Source organism: Numida meleagris, chromosome 1 (genome assembly GCF_002078875.1).
Source record: "Numida meleagris isolate 19003 breed g44 Domestic line chromosome 1, NumMel1.0, whole genome shotgun sequence".
NCBI classification, from domain to species: domain Eukaryota; kingdom Metazoa; phylum Chordata; class Aves; order Galliformes; family Numididae; genus Numida; species Numida meleagris.
Window position 1 is genome coordinate 178,419,158 of NC_034409.1, and position 20,087 is coordinate 178,439,244.

The 20,087-nt window shown below is 43.2% G+C and overlaps 1 protein-coding gene across 1 annotated transcript; it reads left to right on the top strand.

The window, feature by feature from the left end:
* On the top strand, nucleotides 3,885-5,830 carry SLN (sarcolipin). The gene is made up of 2 exons (XM_021386889.1): nucleotides 3,885-4,006; nucleotides 5,236-5,830. Exon 2 carries the CDS (start codon nucleotides 5,341-5,343, stop codon nucleotides 5,434-5,436), a length of 96 nt encoding a protein of 31 aa, XP_021242564.1. The 5' UTR covers nucleotides 3,885-4,006; nucleotides 5,236-5,340; the 3' UTR covers nucleotides 5,437-5,830.

Sequence of the window (20,087 nt, forward strand, 5' to 3'; positions counted from 1 at the left end):
GTTCCCATTGAGGATCAGCCTTGCTAGCAAGTCAGCGTGAAGTGAAAGCTCAGTGTGAATGAATGAATCTGAAAGCATAGTGCCTGTTGAAATGTGGAAGTTTTATGAACATTTTCAGTGATTTTTAGAAGGACAAGAGTGGTGAGCAACAAGCATTAGCAATATGGGGCAATTCTGCTCTATGTGTCCAAAATATAAATCATGAAGATCCTCACAGTACTGCCATCTCATTCTGGAGATGCTATCCACTGGGGCTTTGCCTTGTAGATGGTGCAATGCTTTGCACAACTGCCCCAACGAAGAAGAGAACTGAATCTCCCACGTGCACCTATCACTATAGTAAATGGCAGGCCAGTTTGCTGTGCTTTGGAGAAATGGCACCAGTGACGTCTGAGGAGTAGTTCAAAACCTCTGGCTTGATGGAGAGGGTGAGATAGGTGCAAGTGTAGTTGGGATCTCTGGGCAGGGACATGGTATGCAGTTGGCTTTGGAAGATGTAAAGTTCTATTCTTCTCATTGAGGAATTATCTCAACACTGCCAACACATTTAGCTTTTAAATAAAAGGCTAAAAGTCTTAATGCAAAGAGAAGGCTAAACCCACCTATGTCTAGGCAAACCGAGTTGTGTCTCTGCAGGCAAACCGAGTTGTCACTCTGCAGCCCCAAGACAGGTACCTGGCTCACAAAGAAAGAGCATTTCAGACTTGCTTTGGCAAGTCACTTACCGTGAGTACAAATAGAGCATGCTGCTGTAAACGTAGCTTCATACAGAGTAAGAGATCACTGTTTTATGTGGGTCTTCTAAGAACATATGATTACACTAGAGAATAAGTGCCAATTTAAAAATGAACTAATTATTAGCAGATTAAAGTATATATCTACCCCGATTATGTAAGAATGGCTTCAAAAGATTATGTGCTGCTTGATTATTAGGCTAGGAAGAACTTGAGATCATCACAGTGACTTTAAATATAGACTAGAGCCTTAAGTTTGAGTATGTGAAGCATGAGGAGGCAGCTTTGGCATAGGGCATGTGAAAGCTGAGAACATCCAGATCTGTCAGAAAAAGAAGGAAAAATAAAAGCGCCAACAAGAAAAACGTTCAGCACAATATCTAAACCTATGAGGTAACATTTAAAGTAGATCCATTGAATCCATTCTCCTCTTTTCCTTCTTTCTGTTTTGGTCGTCGTTATTACATCAGTTGGCTGAATAAATTGTCCTTTTGAGACAAAGTCTTTAAAATATTTGGAGTCTTTGTTCATAAACATTAGGGATATGATTTGTGAGACGGTTCAGAAATTTCAGCCTCTGTGAAATGAAGACTCTAATCCGGGGCATACTGGAGTCAGACATTCTGGGCACTGGTTGGGTTGGCAGTCAAAGTACAGGCATGGTCAGGTGTGTGTATTGGTAATTTCCGTTCAGTGATATGTTTTTTTTTCCCCACAAGTATTTGTGAAATGCATATACATGTATATGTGTATACAGTATTCATATCTGTATGTAGACGTATATATATACACATATATATAGGAGTGTTCCATCTGATGGTATCAAAAGTATGTGTACCATAGTAGTCTGGCTCTTCTGTAGTTTCTTGGGACTAGCTTTGTCTATCAGAGAGTGTTTCTTAGCTAGCAAGATCTCAATTCTAGCTGTTTTCATGTTGCTGGTAGGTTGAGGAAAGTTAATTTCTCTACTACATAGAATATTTCAGCTTGACTTATCTTTTTCCTAAAGATAAAAGTCTGCAGGATGTTGCATAGAGAAGCTCAACTATGAACAGCTTCCCTGGTCTGGGACAATTCCCTGAGAGCTACAACAGAGGCAGGAATAGACCCTTGTATCAAAAAGATGTGCTGACCCTATGAGCAGAGAGAGGGCCACGAGCACAACCCTGTCTGTAGAGCCAACCTGGTAGTCCCAATAGGCTGTATCCCAGAAATGTGAAGATATTCAAGCAAAGACCACATTATATTTGCTCTGTTTCTATCTGCTTTCCCCAAGTTTCACAATCAGGCATTTTGCTCGGTTAGAGGAACCTTTGTTCTGGTCCACTCATGAATTCCTGTGATCCTATATGCTCCTCTAGGTTCTCCTGTAAGATTGCAGCCCAGCAAATCTGTGTCTGTAGAGAAAAAGGAAGGGTATGCTGGAGTTAGAGTGTTCACTGGTGGTGCTGATTAATGATGCTAGTGGGTTGGTTCCCTGCTTCCAAGAAGGGAAGCTTTTCTAGCTGTCGTGGTCTAAGTCCAAGAGGAAGGAGGTGTGCTGGGGGACCACGCGGGGAAGGGAAAAAAGTAGGGCAGGATCAAGGCAGCTGTACCCCTTTCTGCCCTCAGGCTGGGGGAAGAATTTTGAATATGGATTTCCTAAATCTCCTGTTAGTATGGGACACCAGCAAAATGAGGGCACCAGCTGTGCCCAAGTTTTCCCTAAGAAGTCAGGCACTGGTTAAGTCTTTGCTCCCTCTGTATCGTTTAGCAGAGGACACCACCCACTGATGTTGGCTTTCACAACCTTGCTGCCTGGGTGTCTCGGAGGGCAGGAGAAAGACAGCCAGGCCAACAAAAGGCAAGACATCTATGGTCCACCCCCTGCCTCTGGTGATTGCTGAGGATGCTATTTATGGAGCTCTCCCAGCAAAGCCCAGCCAGCCCCCCTCCGCCTCCCTGGTAACCTGCAGCTATTTGTTGTCGTTTGTTTTCCCTTGGGCCGGGTTCTCACCAGCCAGGCTCCCTCACTGGGCATGGCAGTGAATTCTGAGAGTGCAAAGGGATGGGTGAGCCCAGGGGGGGTCACAACCTGCCCCATTACTCCTGAGTGTGAATGTACCAAAGGCATGAGCATCAGCAGGTATCCTCCATCCTGCGTGCCGGGGTGCTGGCAGTGAGTGTGGGGGCCTGATCTGTAGCCAGCTTTGCACACTTTGGCATGACTGGGACCCTCCTGCTCGGCGACATCACACATTGATCCCTCTATGGAGATACTCGAGCAAAAGCTCCAAGTGCCCAGCCAAGGGGGGATCTTTGGCAGCACAAAGTCTGCTCCCAGCTCAGCCTAGCTTGCCCTGCTGAGATGTATTGGCTTAAAGGAAACAAATGGCCATTTCCTGCCATTTCCTTTCATTCATGTCTATAACGGGTTCTATCTGTGCCATGGGCAAAATTAAGGTGAGGGTTAAGCTACCTAGGCTGCAGAGTAGAGGGCTTTCTGGGAGAAAACACTGCAGGGCTGCAGAAACACTTTTCTGCATGTGCTGGCATTGGATTATTGATAGCAACATGGAAAGTTGCTGAGGGAGGAGCATACAAGTGGGCTGGGGCTCCTCAGTGCAAAGAGTGGTGCTTTCCAAACCTCCTCATCTCAGAGTTATCTACCCAAAAAATGTTTCTGTTTTTTTGTTAGGCTGTGTTTAAATGCAAAAAATATTTTGCTCCTCTTCAGTTTCTTTTAAACACATATGTACACGAGACCGTAAGGATGGCATAGAGCTGTAAGCAGGAGACCAACAGCTGTGCTGTAGTGAAGAAGTTAACAGTGTAGCAGTTGGAAATGATCTTGCTGAAATCAGCACATGAGCTTCTGTACGTGGCTCTTCCTTGCCTTTTCTTCTCTCCACTCTGAGTGAGAAGCCCCCCAGGGGCCACAAGAAATGCCCTATAAGATCCCATTGCCTCCCAAGGGCAGCCTGCAGCCCTGCTCCCAGCACAGCACGCTGAAAGAACTGAAGTGAGTAAACCAGCTCATAGACTCCACAGCTTAAGCAGCCTTAACCAAGCCCTGCAGCCCAGCTTAGCCCTTTTAAAATATTTTGGAAGTGATGTCAGCACCTGAGCTGCCAACGCACTTGTTGCTCTCCTCCCTCAGACTACTTCAGTTCCCACAGCGGGACGGGGCACCAGATCGAGTGGGAGATAGGCAGAAGTCGAGAGAGAAATTGTATCTGCAGTGACCTAAAGCCCCAGAGGCAGAACTGCTGGGCACCATTTACCTTCATAAGGTAAAAAAAAAAACAACTTGGCTTACTTATTAGGTCAGATTTTCTCTTGCCTGGAGATATGGGAGGCTGGCAGAACAGCTTGGGAATGGAGGAATTTAACTGCATGCAGTACGTTTTTAATATTTAATCTGCAAACTCAAGCAGTTTCTATTTAAACACTCTGCCTTCATTCTGGTATGGTCCCAAGGCTTCTCCTGTTTGCACCATAGGTATGACAGCCCAGTCTAGTTTCTCTTCAAAGATTTTGGTTGCATGCTGAAATTCTTTTTTTGTCTAGAGCTTATGCCTCATTTGTTTAAAGGTTTTATTTTATTTACATGGCATGCAGATGGGATTAGTGCATGACATTCCTGATAAAACATCCTCATTTCTCTGTATGAACTTAAGAACATGAAGAATTCAAAACTTGACATGATAAAGTAAATAAAAGCAATAACCAACAGAAGAGCTTTTGAATACAGCTTGAATGGGATTGCTATAGACCTGAAGAGACTTGAAAGTGGAGGGAAGTCAGAAGTTGCTTGTGAAAATCCTATTTCATCCACAGGATTAACTCACAATATTTATGAAGTTCTTTAGAAATGAAAATGTCTAAGTTCTCCTTGCACTTGTAGTGGTACCATCAATAATTCATCGCTTTCTCTTCTAACTTTTACAGAAGTTGGAATTCAATTTTTTCCAGCTGTAGTATTTCTGTGCAAAATTTTATTTACAGCAAAGATTATGTAAGGAATGTTGGAAAAGTGTCTGGGATAAAAATCCAAGAGATTTATTAGCTTTATTAGCTTTAACAAATCCTAGAGATTTGTTAGCGTTTCTTTATAAGCGAATGCTTTGCAACTCATTTCTTTAAAAAATGAAATACACAAGCAAAAGTAGGAGTTTAGAGAATGCTAAACAGTAGTATAGTTATAGTATACCTCGACCTGAAGTAACACATGGGCTTGAGTGTTATTTATTTGAAATGCTTGCACGGAACAGATCAAACTTCCAGGGACTGCTCCCCCTTGGGAGGAACATTTTGGGGTGACACTGAGATCGTTTCTTGTCAAATGCTGGCAATCCAAGAAGGAGATAAGCTGATCAAGATGGCTGGTGCTTTGTAGCACCTACAGTGCTGACTGAATTCTAGGCACAAAACCCAACATTTATTCGTGCCAATATAGATAGCTCTGCTGGACTTGCCTTGCTGTATCTGTTCTTCATGTATTTTCCTTCTTCCTTACAAGAGCCTGTGACCTGAAGGCTGAGCTCAAGGACGCTCCCTGCTAAGCCCCTTCTGGCTTCCCCTTGCTCTGCCTGCTGACCTCTGCTGGCCCCGAACGTCCCCTACAATGGAGCGATCCACACAAGAACTTTTCCTCAACTTCATGATTGTCGTCATCACTGTGCTGCTCATGTGGCTCCTGGTGAAGTCCTATCAGGAGTAAAGGATGGTCAGAAACTCTTGGAGCTGGTCTGGGTCTCTCTGGGCAGACACCAGTAACACCACTTCACATCTCTGTTATGAGCTTTTGGTCAATTTGGGATGCCGTGATTTTTTTTTACTTTCTAGTCTCTGTTGCCTGTGTTCTTGTTTGTAATGGGTCTGTGATGGTGTAACTATTTTATTCTGCACTGATCCAGCTGTAAAATGCAAGATCCTTAGGAAATGTCCTATGTGGCTCTGAGCGCTGTGCCCCCCTGCCCACACGCCAGTTTCTTTGGTGTCAGGGCAGGGTATAACCCCTGCAGCATGTAGTGGGTCTCTCTGCTAGCCAGCATAAAAGGTACAGACTTGCTTAGCAGAAAGAAATGTGAAACCCCTGCTTTCATTTGATCTTGTTTCACCTCAATAAAGAACATGTAAAATGTTTTCTTTTGTAGCTTTTCTGACTGCTGTTCACTGGAAGACCAATGGTAGCTGCAGTATGGTGCATCACACAGCTCTGGTGGTTTGGTTGCCTCTCTCACTTGGGTTTTTATTTGCACTTTATCAAAAATTACCGTAGAGTTACAGTTGCGATCCTGCAGGTTAGTTGATACTCAGCCACACAGGATGGGCCGATTCCAGCAACTTTTATGTCCAGTGTGACTTATGCCACCTGTGCTGTTGAGGTGGACTTCAAAGAGAACCTCTATCTCACAGATAATTGCATTTTCTGAAGCTGGATTTTGGATGGAGATTCCCAGAGTGTTATTTAGGACTGGGCTGTGCTTGCTGGAGCTGTGCCGGTGGAGAGGAGCTGATGCTGTGCTGCAAGGGAGTGGAACCGGATGATATTTAAGGTCCCTTCCTACTCAGGCCGTTCTATGATTCTATGAAATTTGTAGGTCTCTTCCATCTGGACTACTCTACTCTACTCTGCTCTCTTCTGCTCTACTCTACTCTGCTCTATTGTGCTCTACTCTACTCTACTCTACTCTATTCTACTCTTCTCTACTCTATTCTACTCTACTCTATTCTGTTCTAAAAAGCAATTTTCCACAGGAAGGCAGCTGTAGGTGTACCATGCTGCTGGCACAGATCTCTTTGCTCTACTGTATGAGGTGGCAAAACTATGGGGCTGTGTTTAGAGCCACCAAAGTCTGCTCCCTGGGATTTTTAGGTGGAGCCGTAACTGCTGGGACAGCTTTAAGGAAAGAGACAAAGTGGTGTGTGGTAGCAGTGTTTGCTAAATGTGTCTGGTGCTTAGAGACTGATGGGAGCTATCCCATTGTCCTGGGTTTTCTGTCTATCTTGGTGCCTATGCAGCCCTTCAAGAAACCCGGGTTCTGGTACAATGAGAAAAATCAACTGTTGTTTGCTCCTGGTTATGGCTAAAGGTGAGGCAACCTCCTCCCAGGAAACAGTGAGAAAACTGAGACACAGAAATGAATTTGCAGTGTGTCTCTGCAACCCACTTTGCACCAGTGCTGCTGTGATTTCATTAATTTACACAGTCTGTTTGTGTTCATAGACTGCGGCACACAGGAGTGGCTGGCAAAGGATGTGGAAAGATCTATTTTTAAATATAGTGAATACTTGATAATTCAGCATGAAAGACTCTCATCTTTCATAAACTGTGACTCCTTACTCCTGCTGAGCACTGCGTCTCCAGCCAGCATTATCAGACCTTCCTTGTGGATTAAAAATAGATCTTTGGATTCTCCCACGCATCACAGCTTTCACCAGGGACCTCACTGCCATGTGGGAGGGCTGAGGCTTTTAAGCCAATGCCAGAACATGAGAGCATTTCCCAAAGAGAGTGATGTTGTGAGCAAATCAGCACACATTTTGTCTCGTCACAAGCTAGCAATGAAATACAGAGGTGTGGGTTTCCTGGCTGAGACAGTAGAGGTGGGAGCAGCCACAGCTCAGGGCGGCCCTGGGGTTTTTTCTGATAGGAAGAAATTCTTTGAGAATTTGGGGCACCCACAACTTTTAGCTATCAGCCTTTTCCTGAGTAGGCATGCATCTGTCTTCAGCATGAGTAAGGGTAAACACCTTGAACTCACTGTTAGAATGAGAATGCTAAGTCATTCTTTTTTCAGACGTTGGTAAGCAGATTTTGAATATGACGTTGGGTTATTTGCCTACATTAAGTTATGTCATTGGCCTAAAACCGAAAGAAACGTCAGTTCAACCAACAGAACTGGATATCCTGATATGACACGACTGCAATTGGTCCATAGGCACATGAATGACAAAGAACATCATTGAAATAATGAAGTCATAAAGGTTCGAAAAGACCGCTAAGATCATCTAGTCCAACTGTCCACCCACCACCACCATGCCCACTAAACCATGTCTCTAAGAACCACATCTACATGGTTCTTGAACACCTCCAGGGATGGTGATTCCACCATCTCTGTGGGCAGCCTGTGCCAGTGCTTGACCACCCTTTTGGAGAAGCTTTTCCTAATATCCAACCTGCACATCCTCTGGCACAATTTGAGGCCATTTCCTCTCGTTCTATAAATGCATACAGACAGGTGAATTCCCCTGTTTGAGGGACTCTAATGTAGATGTTCGGTGTGACACTGGAGTCTCAAACACTCTCTGGTATCTTTCTGTTTGCCAAAGATGCCCTGGAGGAGTGGTGGCTCTCTGTGTTTACTGGTTTTTGCCACCAGCCCTTTGGAGTATAAGGGAGATTGAGAACATCAGAGCAATTCTGGGCTAATGGTGATTTGTCCTTAGTTTATTGGTACAGTTCTTTTAGGCAAAACATACACTTAAATTGTTCTTAAATGTTGCACTCCGAGCAACCTGTTCCAGTACTCATCCACTCGTCCACCCCAATAGTAAAAAGGTGTTCTCTTATGCTCAGATACAATAGGAGAGGGACAATCTGACAGAACGATGCCTGACATGGAAATATGTATGAAGCAAAGATGTGTCATTGAATTCCTCCATGCAGAAAAATTGGCACCCATTGACATTATCAGGGGGGGTTATTGTGCTCTTTGTATCTGTTGTGGTTTCCACTGAAATAAAAAGGAGGTATTACTTTTGGAGCAAACTACATAGACATTGATGGGCTACTCTTGAGCTGTCTCATCTCTCTCAGCCTCTTCTTCTATGGCAGCTACTCCAAGCCCTGATCACCTTCATGGTCCTTTCTGCTGCACTCTCTCCATTATGGAGTATTTGCACTGGGAAGCACAGCACTGGGAACAGCACTCCAGGAGCAAGGCCTCACTGCTGGCTCATGGTCAGCCTGGTGTCCACCAGCACACCCAGGACATTCTCTGCAGAGCTGCTTTCCAGCTGGGTGGCCCCAGCTTGTCCTCATGCATGGGGTTAATTCTCCATGGGACTTGGCATTTCCCTGTGTTGAGCTTCATGCGGTTCCTGCCAGCCCATTTCTCCAACTGGCCCAAATCCCTGTGAATGACAGCACACCCATGTGGTGTGTCAGCCACTCCTCCCAGTTTTGTATAATTACCTTACATCTTTTTGTACAGAAATTATTTACATACATACATTTATATACTATAAATCATTTTAATGAATCCATAACTATTTTAAGCTGCAGACTTCCTTCTCTTCTTTATGGCCTCTCACAATTTAGAATTATGCACCATGGAAAGTACTTATTATGCAAGTTCTCATTTATATCTGCAAGTTCTCACTTACATCTGCAAGCTTATGGGGTTTATATATAAAATATACACATAGACAGAAGTATTTGACCTGCTCTATGGTTTACATAGTGTACGCGGGCATGAACTCAGCACAGCACCTCCTACTGGAGAGGACTGCGAAAGTGACACTGTACTCACCCTGTTTTCCCTCCCACCTCACCTTATTAGAGGACACTTTCTATGGCACCCCAGGATCTACCAAATTCAAGCAAAGCTGTGCCTGCTCTTGAACTTGAATGGACCTGAACAAAGTACTTTTTTATTCTGGTATCTAAGAACAAATTAATTATCCTCGTCCAGAACCAGAGGTTCAGTAGTGGCCTTTCCATTCACTTTTCTGGTCTCTGGACCAGACCTTAGCTATCTAATTTTAGATGTTTGGACTGCAGAAATTTGGCTATGGGCCTGGTAATTCAGAATTGCTAAGCACTCAGCACTTCACTCCACAGAAACCAGAGACACAGGATGTACAATGTGCTCTTGGGAAAAAATCAGACTTCTAGTTTGGGTTTCTGGATAACAACCTAAGAACCAAACATTAGGCACCAAGGTTTAAATTTTGGGCAGATATTTGAAGATTGTTCAATGGGATTTATGAAAGTGCTTCTATCAAGAATGATTTCAGTCAAAAGAGGTTTCTGTGCTGTTATTTTTTTTTCTCACAAGAATAGTGTTTTTGTCAAGGAAAATTAACATTCCAGAAAAAAAATAAAACTTCAGCAAATGCTCCCCAGGTTCTCCTTCTCCTCATCCAGATGATTGTTGTTCTCTGTCAGTGAAATCAGCTGGCCTATATGCATTCCTTTTTGTGATTCTGAAAACACTCTGTGACTCTGGAGTACATCACATTCTACTACTCTTGCTGTACAAGTTGTAAAGAGGAATTTCATTGCCCAGATTGTAAGACTTACCCCATCCTAATTGTCCACTGTTTCAAGCAATGCCGTGCTTGAAAACCACTGGTGTTCATTTTGCTTCTGGATTATGCTGTGGCTGCTGTGGAGTGTGTGGCTCATGCCCACTTTCCCCTCTGTTGCCCAGGCTCCAAGTCAGGGAATGTCTGTCCTAGGAGTGATAGGCAACGACTCTCACGAAGCATCCATCACCCCTGAGTCACAGGGCAGGAAACTGCCCTGCAATGAGGGAGAGGAGAGAATGGAAAAAAATGATTGACACTGAGGAACCACAGGTGCTGCATTTCTAAATGGACTGACTGCAAACCATTGTTTTCTTGCTAGCATTTTTAGTTCGCACATTCACTCAAAATTCAGTTATCCATGTAAAAATTTTCATGCTGAGTGTGTGTGGCATGTGCTCTGTAGATGACAGAAAACAAGGGACAGAGGAAGAAAAGCAAAAAGAAGATTCTCAGCTACGTCAAGACAGCATTCCTTTGCATACATAAAACTTTTCTCTGGACCAAACCAAGAAAATATTGCGCATAAATAACTTCTTTGCTACGTAGAAGTCCAGTACTGTTCTATTTATACAGCTGCATTTGGCAGTGTCCCAAAGGCAATAGGTGCCTTTGCAATTCAAGAACTTTGCACAGTAATTATCTATTCTTTACTGGTGCAGCGAGCTAGGAAGGATCAAGAAGACTGACAGATGATCACACTGTGGGATTCCATCGCGGAGGCTCCTAAATCATTCTTCACCTACACAGCTGAGCTAGCCTCCCCCTTGCGCATAGAGCTTACCTCTCATGGGGCAGAGCTGGAAAAGCCTTTGGCATCCTTCCTGGAGCTGTACACAGCTGCTGCTAGAGCCAATCAACTCTGACCTCTTAGCTTAACAGGTCAGCTGTCAGCATCTAAAGAGAGATGACAGTATTTTCAAGCAGGCTCCATTGTGCTTATCAGCTAATGCTAATCTCTGCTTGCACTTGGCTGTTCGGTGAGGAAGTGTAGGGAAGCATTAACTTAGGCAGAATGAATGGCGACAGCCAGTTTGTGTTGATGCACTTTTTGAATTGCACCAATACTCTGCCAGCTCATCACTGCAATGGGTGGATGAGGGTGATGAGTAATAATTATATGGCTTTGGCAGCCATTGTTAGCTAAATCACAGAATCATACAGTCCCCAAGGTTGGAAAAGACCTCCAAGATCATCTAGTCCAACCATCCACCTACTGCCAATACTTCTCCACTAAACGATGTCCCTCAGTACAACATCTACGTGTTTCTTGAACACCTCCAGGGACAGTGACTCAACCACCTACCTGGGCAGCCCATTCCAGCACCTGAACACTCTTTCAGAGAAGAAATTTTTCCCAACATCCAACCTGAACCTCCTCTGGTATGGTGCAACTTGAGGCCATTCCCTCTAGTCCTGTTGCTACTTAAGCGTGTATGAATATATGTCCTGTTCCTTGTACCTCAGGGTCCTGAAGGACCTAAAGGGAAGAGGTGTGGCTTCATAGAATCAGTGACTCATTTAGGTTGGAAAACACCTCTAAAATCATCAAGTCCAGCCATCACCTAACACTGCGAATCAACCACTAAATCTAATCCACACAACACTTACATACCTCCAGGGATGGTGACACCACCACCTCCCTAGGCAGCCTGTTCTTGTGCCTGACCACCCTTTCCATGAAGAAAGTCTTCTTAATATTCAACCTAAATCTCCCCTGGTGCAACCTGAGACTGTTAATCCACTGGCTTTGGATACATGCCCCTTTATGTCCTCAGAAGAGCAGACAGAGCTGCATCTCTCTTCTAAATGACTGTTTTCCTCATCTCTCAAGTACTTCTCCCTGCCCAGAATCCAAGCAGCAGCTTTTATCTTTGGGCCTTGTGGCAGTGGCACACGCTTTTGGCACATTGCTGTGACTGAATGCATGCTACAAGGCACCTAGTGGGAGAGACATAATTCTTTAGTCAGAACTGTGGAACAGGCTGAGCAATAAATAATCTAGGATGGATTTTGCATGTACCTCTTTTCGCTGCAGTATTTGGCCATTTTACTCTTTAGCACCTTGCCCACAGAAATCTGCTTGCATATCTGAAAGCAGGGGACAGCATTTTTAAAATATCTGCAGTGTAGCTTTGCTGCTGACTACAAGTTACAGCAGGATTAGCCCAAGCCTGTCAAGTAGAATAGGTAAGGCCAGCTCACTCTTGCTGCTGGCCATTTTCCTGGTGGATTTTTGTGGAGCTGAGCCTGGTTACATCAGGTGTCTTTGGAGATATGCAAGGTCAAGCTGGACCAGACTCTGGACAGCCTGTTCAAGATGTAGGTGTCCCTGTTCTCTGCAGGGGGGGCTGGACTCGATGGCCTTGGGCAGTCCCTTCTAACTCAAATGATTCTATGATTCTATACCTAACTTCAAATGTAGTCCTTTTGTTATTTATTTGAATGTGTTTTTGGTTTTTAAAGGTTTAAAACTAAGTGAAGTCAGAAGTTAACAAGCACTGAAAACTCTAAGCCTTAGATTTTTCAGCCTAGGATTCTTCCCTACTTAATTGTACCTCTGTATATCAGCTGAAGTTTCAACTGTGGACCAACATAAAGATTAAACTGAAAATATCCAATAAGATATAGTCAACTTTATGTCACGATGAGGCTAAATAAATTTTCCAGTGAGAACAGAAAGTGGGAACCTGTTGCATAACAGTCACACTCCCTTTACCGTCTTTCTCTGTTGAGGTTGTGCTCAGCTGAGCATGGTAAATACTGAAGACACCCCTCTAGGCTTGGGGAAAACTTGTCTGCATTAAATGCAAGCCTCAAAGCTATACTGCTCATCTTCTAGATGCAAAGTCAAGGAGAGATCTGGTTACTGATCCCCTCCACAATGTGGGTAAATGTCGTGCTGGGCTCTAATATAAGCTTTTTTTTTTTTTTAACAACAGAAGTTATTATTTCCTGGGCAGTGAGACATCACAATCACGAACAGCACACAAGACAAGACCAGGATAAAAATGCTCCTTTTGAAAAATGACAATGTGATAATGACCACAGTCCATGAGTGAAGCATTCTTATGGGAATGGAAAGGCTAAAAGAAAAATCAGCAAAATCTGAAAAGAAAAATCAGGAAATAATTACTAATAAAATACCACTGTTCAAAACACAGAAAATGCATCCAGATTGGAAAAATTCAAAAAGAAATCAGAGAAATTAAATACAGAATCATAAGGAGGGCAAAGAAAAATGACGAGTAACAACAGGACAGGTGCATTAAAAGCTAATAATAAAAGACACTAGGTACAGAAAAGCTGCCACAGAGACTGCAGGGTCTGCAAACAATAGGTACAGAATAGGTAATAGGTTTACTACAGGAAAGGTATATTAATTGTCTCCAGCAGTGCTTACTGGAAAGGCTAAGGATGGTTTCCACACTAGAACTTATCTGTAAATGAGGAGTTGGAGAACTGGTCTCAGCTGAAGAGCCAGAAGTCCATAGAATGAACAGTCATATATCACAAGGAGCAGATGATGTTCAACCAGTGATTTTTGAGGAACTCAGATATGAAATTGCCTGTCTAGTTTACGTGGAGTGTAATATATTGCTTGTGTGAGACTGGTACCAGAGGAATAGAAGGTGACATATGCAATATCAGTTTTTAAGAGGACTGCAGAGGAGAGCTGGGGATTTATGGACCAGGAAGTTTCATTTCCATATCGGTCAACCAACCAAACAAGCAAAAAAAAACATCACACAGAGAATGTATAGAATTCATAGGTATATGAGTGAAAAAATCATGAAGGCTTCTCCAGAGGGAAACTATACTTTCTGTATCTATTACAACTCTGAAAGAGTCAGTGAACATATCAGTAAAAGTGAACTGATCGATACACTTAAGAAAACCTGAACTTTCCTGAGATAGAAGGGGAAGTTTTCCCTTTAACGGGCTGAAAGGCAGAAAGAAAGTGGGAATGAACCATGAAATTGCCTAGCAGAGGGAGGTCCCAAAGAGACTGCATTGTTTAGCATATTTACAGGAAAAGGAGATAAATAGGAAGATCGCAAAATTTGCTGGCAGCACAAATATCATATGAAAGAGTTGTAGTGTTGTCTCAATGCCAAATGATAAGTAGCAAAATAGTTGATAGCATTCAAGATTGACAAATGTGAAATAGGCCACACAAGGAGAAAATGCCTTCAACACACAAAGTAATGAGCACAGCAGATACTAGAACACAGGAAAGACACAGAAATCACTGCAGAGAGCTCCCTGATCATATTGTCTACGTGCTTAACACTGGAAAAACTGCAGAGAGGAAAAATAATAACAGTAAAAACCACTGTGACAACTTCAGTGTGAGAGCAAATGAAGTAGATGAGGTCTTTTTAGCTTGGAAACAAAGATGACTGAAGAAAGGATAAGAATAGTAACTAAGGCCAGATGGACTGGCTATTCACACTTTCTCAGTCCCTCAAATAAATATAAAATGAAGAAACACATTCCAATGAGCAAAACTGAACTGTAAAACTCGTAAGTACAAGATGTTCTGAAAGAAAGCAGTACAGATGTGTTTTAAAATGTTTAGACAAATCTGTGGAAGAAAAAAAGTGCTATCAAGAGCTGTTAAATATGAGGATAGACTTGCTGTCTCCGCAGGAATGTGGCTTAGCCACAGATTGTAAACAGTGAGAAGGTATTTTGAAGATTTATTGCTCCTAGTTTACCTGTCATCAGCACACCATGGAACTGGCTGAAGGAACTGGGCTTGTTCAGCCTGGAAAAGAGAACACTGCAAGGAGACCTAATTGCAGTCTTCCAGTATTTAAAGAGAGTTTATAAACATGAGGGAAATCAACTTTTTTCAAGGTTAGATAGTGATAGGACGAGGGGGAATGATTTTAAACTAAAGGAGGGGAGGTTTAGATTAGATGTTGGGGAAACTTTTACTTGGGTTCCAACCCAAACTATTCTGTGATTCTGTGGGGGTCCCCATGGCAGCAGCGCAGGACCTGGAAGCCAAGGCCCTTCCCATCACCCCAGCCAAAGAGCAGAGCAGGCCAGGGTCAGCCAGTGGCAGTCACAGCACAGGGCAGCAGAAAACTCTCTGGGGATGGGAGAAACAAAAGAAAATTGTTAAGAGATATAACAGCCTTTGAATACACATAATATAGCAGCAAAGGAGAAAGCAATAAAATCTTCTCCATGCAAATAATAATAATAATAATAATAATAATAAAATATATAAATGGGCTTGAATGTTAGCAAAGAAGATTTCCATGCAGTTTTCTTGTAGCCTAACTGGTATAGGATAGGATACAGTTGAGCACTATGCTCTTTGACAGATGTGAAGCTACAAATACCAAAATATGCTGTCAGAGTTTTGAAGAATTGATTGGTCAAACCAGACCAGAAATAGAGCTGGAAAAAGATACCATCTCTTGTGCTACCAAAGCAAGTAACAAAAGCTACCCTTCATTCAGTGCTTAAAAGGTCACAGCCCCAGACAGCTCAATAAACAAGAAGATATTTTAAAATGGAGAAGAATGTTGATAGAAAGTTGATGCAATTTACCTCCATGAGCTAACAGCGTTTAGATGAATAGGTCAGTCTGCACTTTTCTCAGTGGAATTTAGAAAGTGTTTCTGTGACTTGGAGCAGTGGTTCCGTGCATGGAAGTTGTCTGTCTCAGGTAAGACAGATGCTACAGAAGTTTCATTCCCTCCAGGCTGATACAGCCTATTTGGGCCTCCTCCTTGGGGCATGGGAGTGTTTCTTCACAGTAGAGAGAACATGGCAGATTGAATGATAATCTCCCAATATCCTTATAAACACCTTAAGGGGCACAGCCTTGCTGTGATTGCCATAGTGTGCATTCCGCTAGAAACTCAAGTACGAACAATAACTTCTTATTGTCCCAACAAACAGCTAGGAGGAAGGGGCTGAAACAAGAGGGTAGACGGGAGAAAGACGAGCTACTGGCAGGAGCGGTGCTTCCTTGCCTTGCTCACCGGAGCCGGCAGCACCGAGCACCAGCGCCCCCCCGCGCCGCGTCTGGTGATGCTGTCCAGGGTGCTGAAACGCCGCTCCGCCCGCCTGCGCGGTAGTGAGGCCTTGGATAGATGGAGAAGGTAAGGGCGAGGGTCAAAGAAACAAGTAAAAAGACAAAATTCATTGACGGCATTGACAAAGATGGTTAACTCATTATCGTTAGGAACTGAGAAACGTACCAGGCGTTAAACAGAGGAAGTCGTGCCCACTGCCTGGAGGATCTAACTTTTTGCTTTGATGCATTGTTTAATGGTCAGATTTCAAGTATTGCAGAATGATGACACAATAGCTTTAAACAAGACAAAGCAATGTCTTCCATGTGTTACATATACTGAATAACATAAAATTCAGTTATGTCAGAGAAGTAGCTGTTAGAGTAGATAAATTAAGGTCCTAAAAAATCCTTCCCAAAAGTTTTACTCACCAACTACAAAACACGGTACTTGGCGCTCAAAGGAAGTCTCACTTGTTGTTTTGAAATGGCTTTCTAATGGATGAAACAGGGAAGGAGAAATTGAGGATTCAGCTCTCTCCCACATTCTAAAGGAATTACATTTATTGTTTTCCATTGCAACTCATCTTCCCCAGTGTGATAAGTAAGTGTTTGTCCATTTATTGACATTCTGTGTAACCCAACTCCTTTTGTGCAGAAGGAGTTCAGTTTTTTTGTGACAAAAAAAAAAAAAAGGCATTTTCTAAAGCATGATCTTTTTTTTTTTCTGTGGGAATGTTTGTGACAGGTAATTTAATAAGAAAAAAATCAATGTATTACAACTGATTTGATTCTAGGAGCAGTGAGCTGTGGTATGCTGGAATTAACGCCTGGCAAAATAGAAGACAGATGTAGAAGTCCCAGTGCACATCATTTCTAACTTCCATGTGCCTATGAGTAATTCAGACTCTCCTTTTTTTTTAGCTGAGGACATGATCTTGTTAAAAAAAAAGAAAAAAGAAAAAGAACTGCTATGGTCTTATCAGCCTCTCTTAATTTGGGGCATTTGATATTACTTTTATATTATTGATAGCATTTTCAGTAGCATCACAGATGTTCTAAATCAAATGACATAGGCTGAACTCCTCCCACAATGCTCTGACCCAAAAGTAATACTTCTCTGGGAGGAAGGGAGTCTCTAACTCCTATCACTCAAATGTCTATGAGCTGTCATTGCTATACCTGAAAAATAATGGAATAGTACTGTGGCATTGAAGTTAATTACCATTATGCATGAGGCTCATAGACAGTGATTATACACATCCAAAATCAATTTAAGAGAATCACAAAAGATACTGCTGCTAGACAGAGATATATAATTTGCACGTATAAGTGCAAATTAAGAATACAGAATAAAACACTGAAGTGCCAGTATCTATCTCTATTATTTGCTGTTCAGACAGCTCCAAAATGATTTGAATTGCTGTGGGTTCCCAAATGTGATGCATAACCTCCCTGTAAGCTTTTGGATCTCTACTGGAATTAGAAAAGAGTTTAGTACTCCAAAAGCACTGGTATTTCCACATGATGACAGAATCACTGCCTGGTTTTTCAAATAGTCTCCCAGGATACAAATGCTTAGTGTTTAACACAAGGGCACTCACATCACTGATCAAGGGAGACTTTCTGACCCACTCAGTAGGTAGGTGATGTTCACAGCTCCCTCAGACCTGCCTTTTCATCCTGTAAATGAAAGGAGAACGCTGTGCTGGGACTATAACTCTTTGCAGAGACCTGGGCCCCCGTATTCTTTGCTGTTGCTGAATTTACCTGGCTTTATCTGGCTCCTGGGCAGATTTGTAAATTTACATTGCACAGTGGGCAGGTTCAACTTTAAATGAGGCTGGTCTCAGGCATAAAAAAATACATATATATGTAGATAAGATCCATTATGTGAGTCAGAGTTAGAAGAATCTGTTTCTCCATGGAAAGAGCCTGTAGTGAGCCAGAGTGTGCTTTAAGGGCGGAATAATCTCGTGTACCTGTCATGGTTTTATGAATTTTTGTTATCAGTATTCCACATCATAACATCATGTAAAGCACTGGGAGTTAAAGAGTTAATGCTCCAGTTCTGTGGACTGCCAATTTTCCGGGTACCTGGTTCTCAGAAGAGAAGAACTACATACCCCAGAGGACTTTGTGCTCAGAGAGAAAGATAAAACTCCTCGCAAGTCATGAGACTCTCTTTTTTGCTGCCTGGCAGTGTGTGTGTGGTCCCCCACCATCTCACCTTCAGTTTTAGAGTAAGACCTTCGGTTTTGGATACTCTCTTTCACATTTTATTTTATTTATTATCCTCAATTCCAATTACATTGTTTTATATCGTGTTATCTTGCATTCTGATACCATATTTAGTAAATTAACTTTCCTCAGATCATTGTCGCTGTTGTGTTTTTAGGCTCATTTCCCATCTCCCTACCCTCCTCCTTTTTCCCTTTCCCCTTTCCTGGGGCGTGGGTCCATGGGTCCCCTGCCTCCATTAATCACAGAACCAAACCAGCTCATAAACCATCGATACATTCCTCCCCTCCCCCCCCCCCCCCTGTTTTGGGCTGGTGGGCCTGTGGGCTTGCTGTCCCCCTGTCATGGACATGGATAGATCTAGAGACAATTCTGTGATAGTACCAAAATAGTAGCAGAGCTGGAGAAGGCCTGCTTTCATAATACAGCCATACCTCTTCCCCACAGCCCTCACGTAAGAGGCAAAACAATTGGAGGCAGCAGCTTTCAGATGGCCAAACTAAGAGCAACCTTCCCGTCTCTGGTGTCACAGCAGCTCACTGAGAGCTAGGGCCAGGCAGAATGCAAGGAAGAGGTTTACTAAATGGGCTAGTGCCTGTACAGACTTCTGCTTCCTGAGTTCTTTTCCTGTTCCTTTTTGGCCCCATTGCTAGCAGGAGAAACACTCACATCTTCCACAAAATGTCTGTCTGCCAAAAGTAGGCAACAGAGGGTGAAAGGAAAAGAAGTTGAAGGGTCAGTGGGCCAGACACAGGGAAACCAATGAGAAGCATATGGGCACTGGCTTAAATTTAAACTAATAAACCAATGTGAATGGAAAACTGAGAGAAAGTGAAGAGGCAGATGATGATGGATAATCACAACTGCCTAAAGAAACACGTGAGACCATCCAGAATCAAATCAGCATCACAAATATCCCTGGCAGAGAGAGGCTGATAACTACATCCTCCTTGGTATATTCCCCACTGCCAACATGTCATAGCAGGGGAAGCTCCACCTGGGAAGAGCAGGCGAATTTCATGGGCTGCATCAGGCTGAGAGGTCTGTGGCAGAAGGTGCAGACCACACGCCATTCCCATCGGTTAGGACAGAATTGACGCAATAGGATGTAAAGGATATAAAACTACTAGAGAGTGTCCAAAAGATGGCTATGAAGATGGCGAAGGGTGTAGAGAGCAAAGTGTGAGGAGTGGCTGAGGCCCCTGGTGTGCTCTGGGAGCCCAGAGCAGAGCAGGCTGAGAGGAGGCCTCATGGTGGCTGCAGCTCCTCACAGGGAGCGGAGGGGCAGCGGTGAGCTCTGCTCTCTGTGGAGAGGCAAGCGTGGCTCACGGGCTAGTGCAATGCTTGCCAGGAAGATGCCACGGTTTGACAAGGGCAGGTGACAAAGACTAAGGTGTTGAACTGATTCACTGCTGTTACAGATTTTTTGCTGTTTTTACTGAGTGTTCTCACTACTGATTGGTCTGTGGTGAGATGGGCACTGTACAAATGTTTTGGTAGATGAATTGAAAGGAATCTGCTCAAAACAGAGCACATCACCAAGAAAACATTAGAGCATTCAGCTGCCAAATGCCTTTGACCCATGTCAGTGTGCCTGTTTTCTCAATTCTGTCTGTCCTTAGTTTCTGAGACTGCCTTCTCCTGTATCCCACCTTCCTGGGCATTATGGCCTCAAGCCCAGTGGATGATCTCTTGTTTCCATGCAGCTCTGCTGCTGGTCTTTTTTTTTTTTTTCTCTAGCTTCAGCATTTTTTTCTTGGTTAATCTTGTTTACAAGC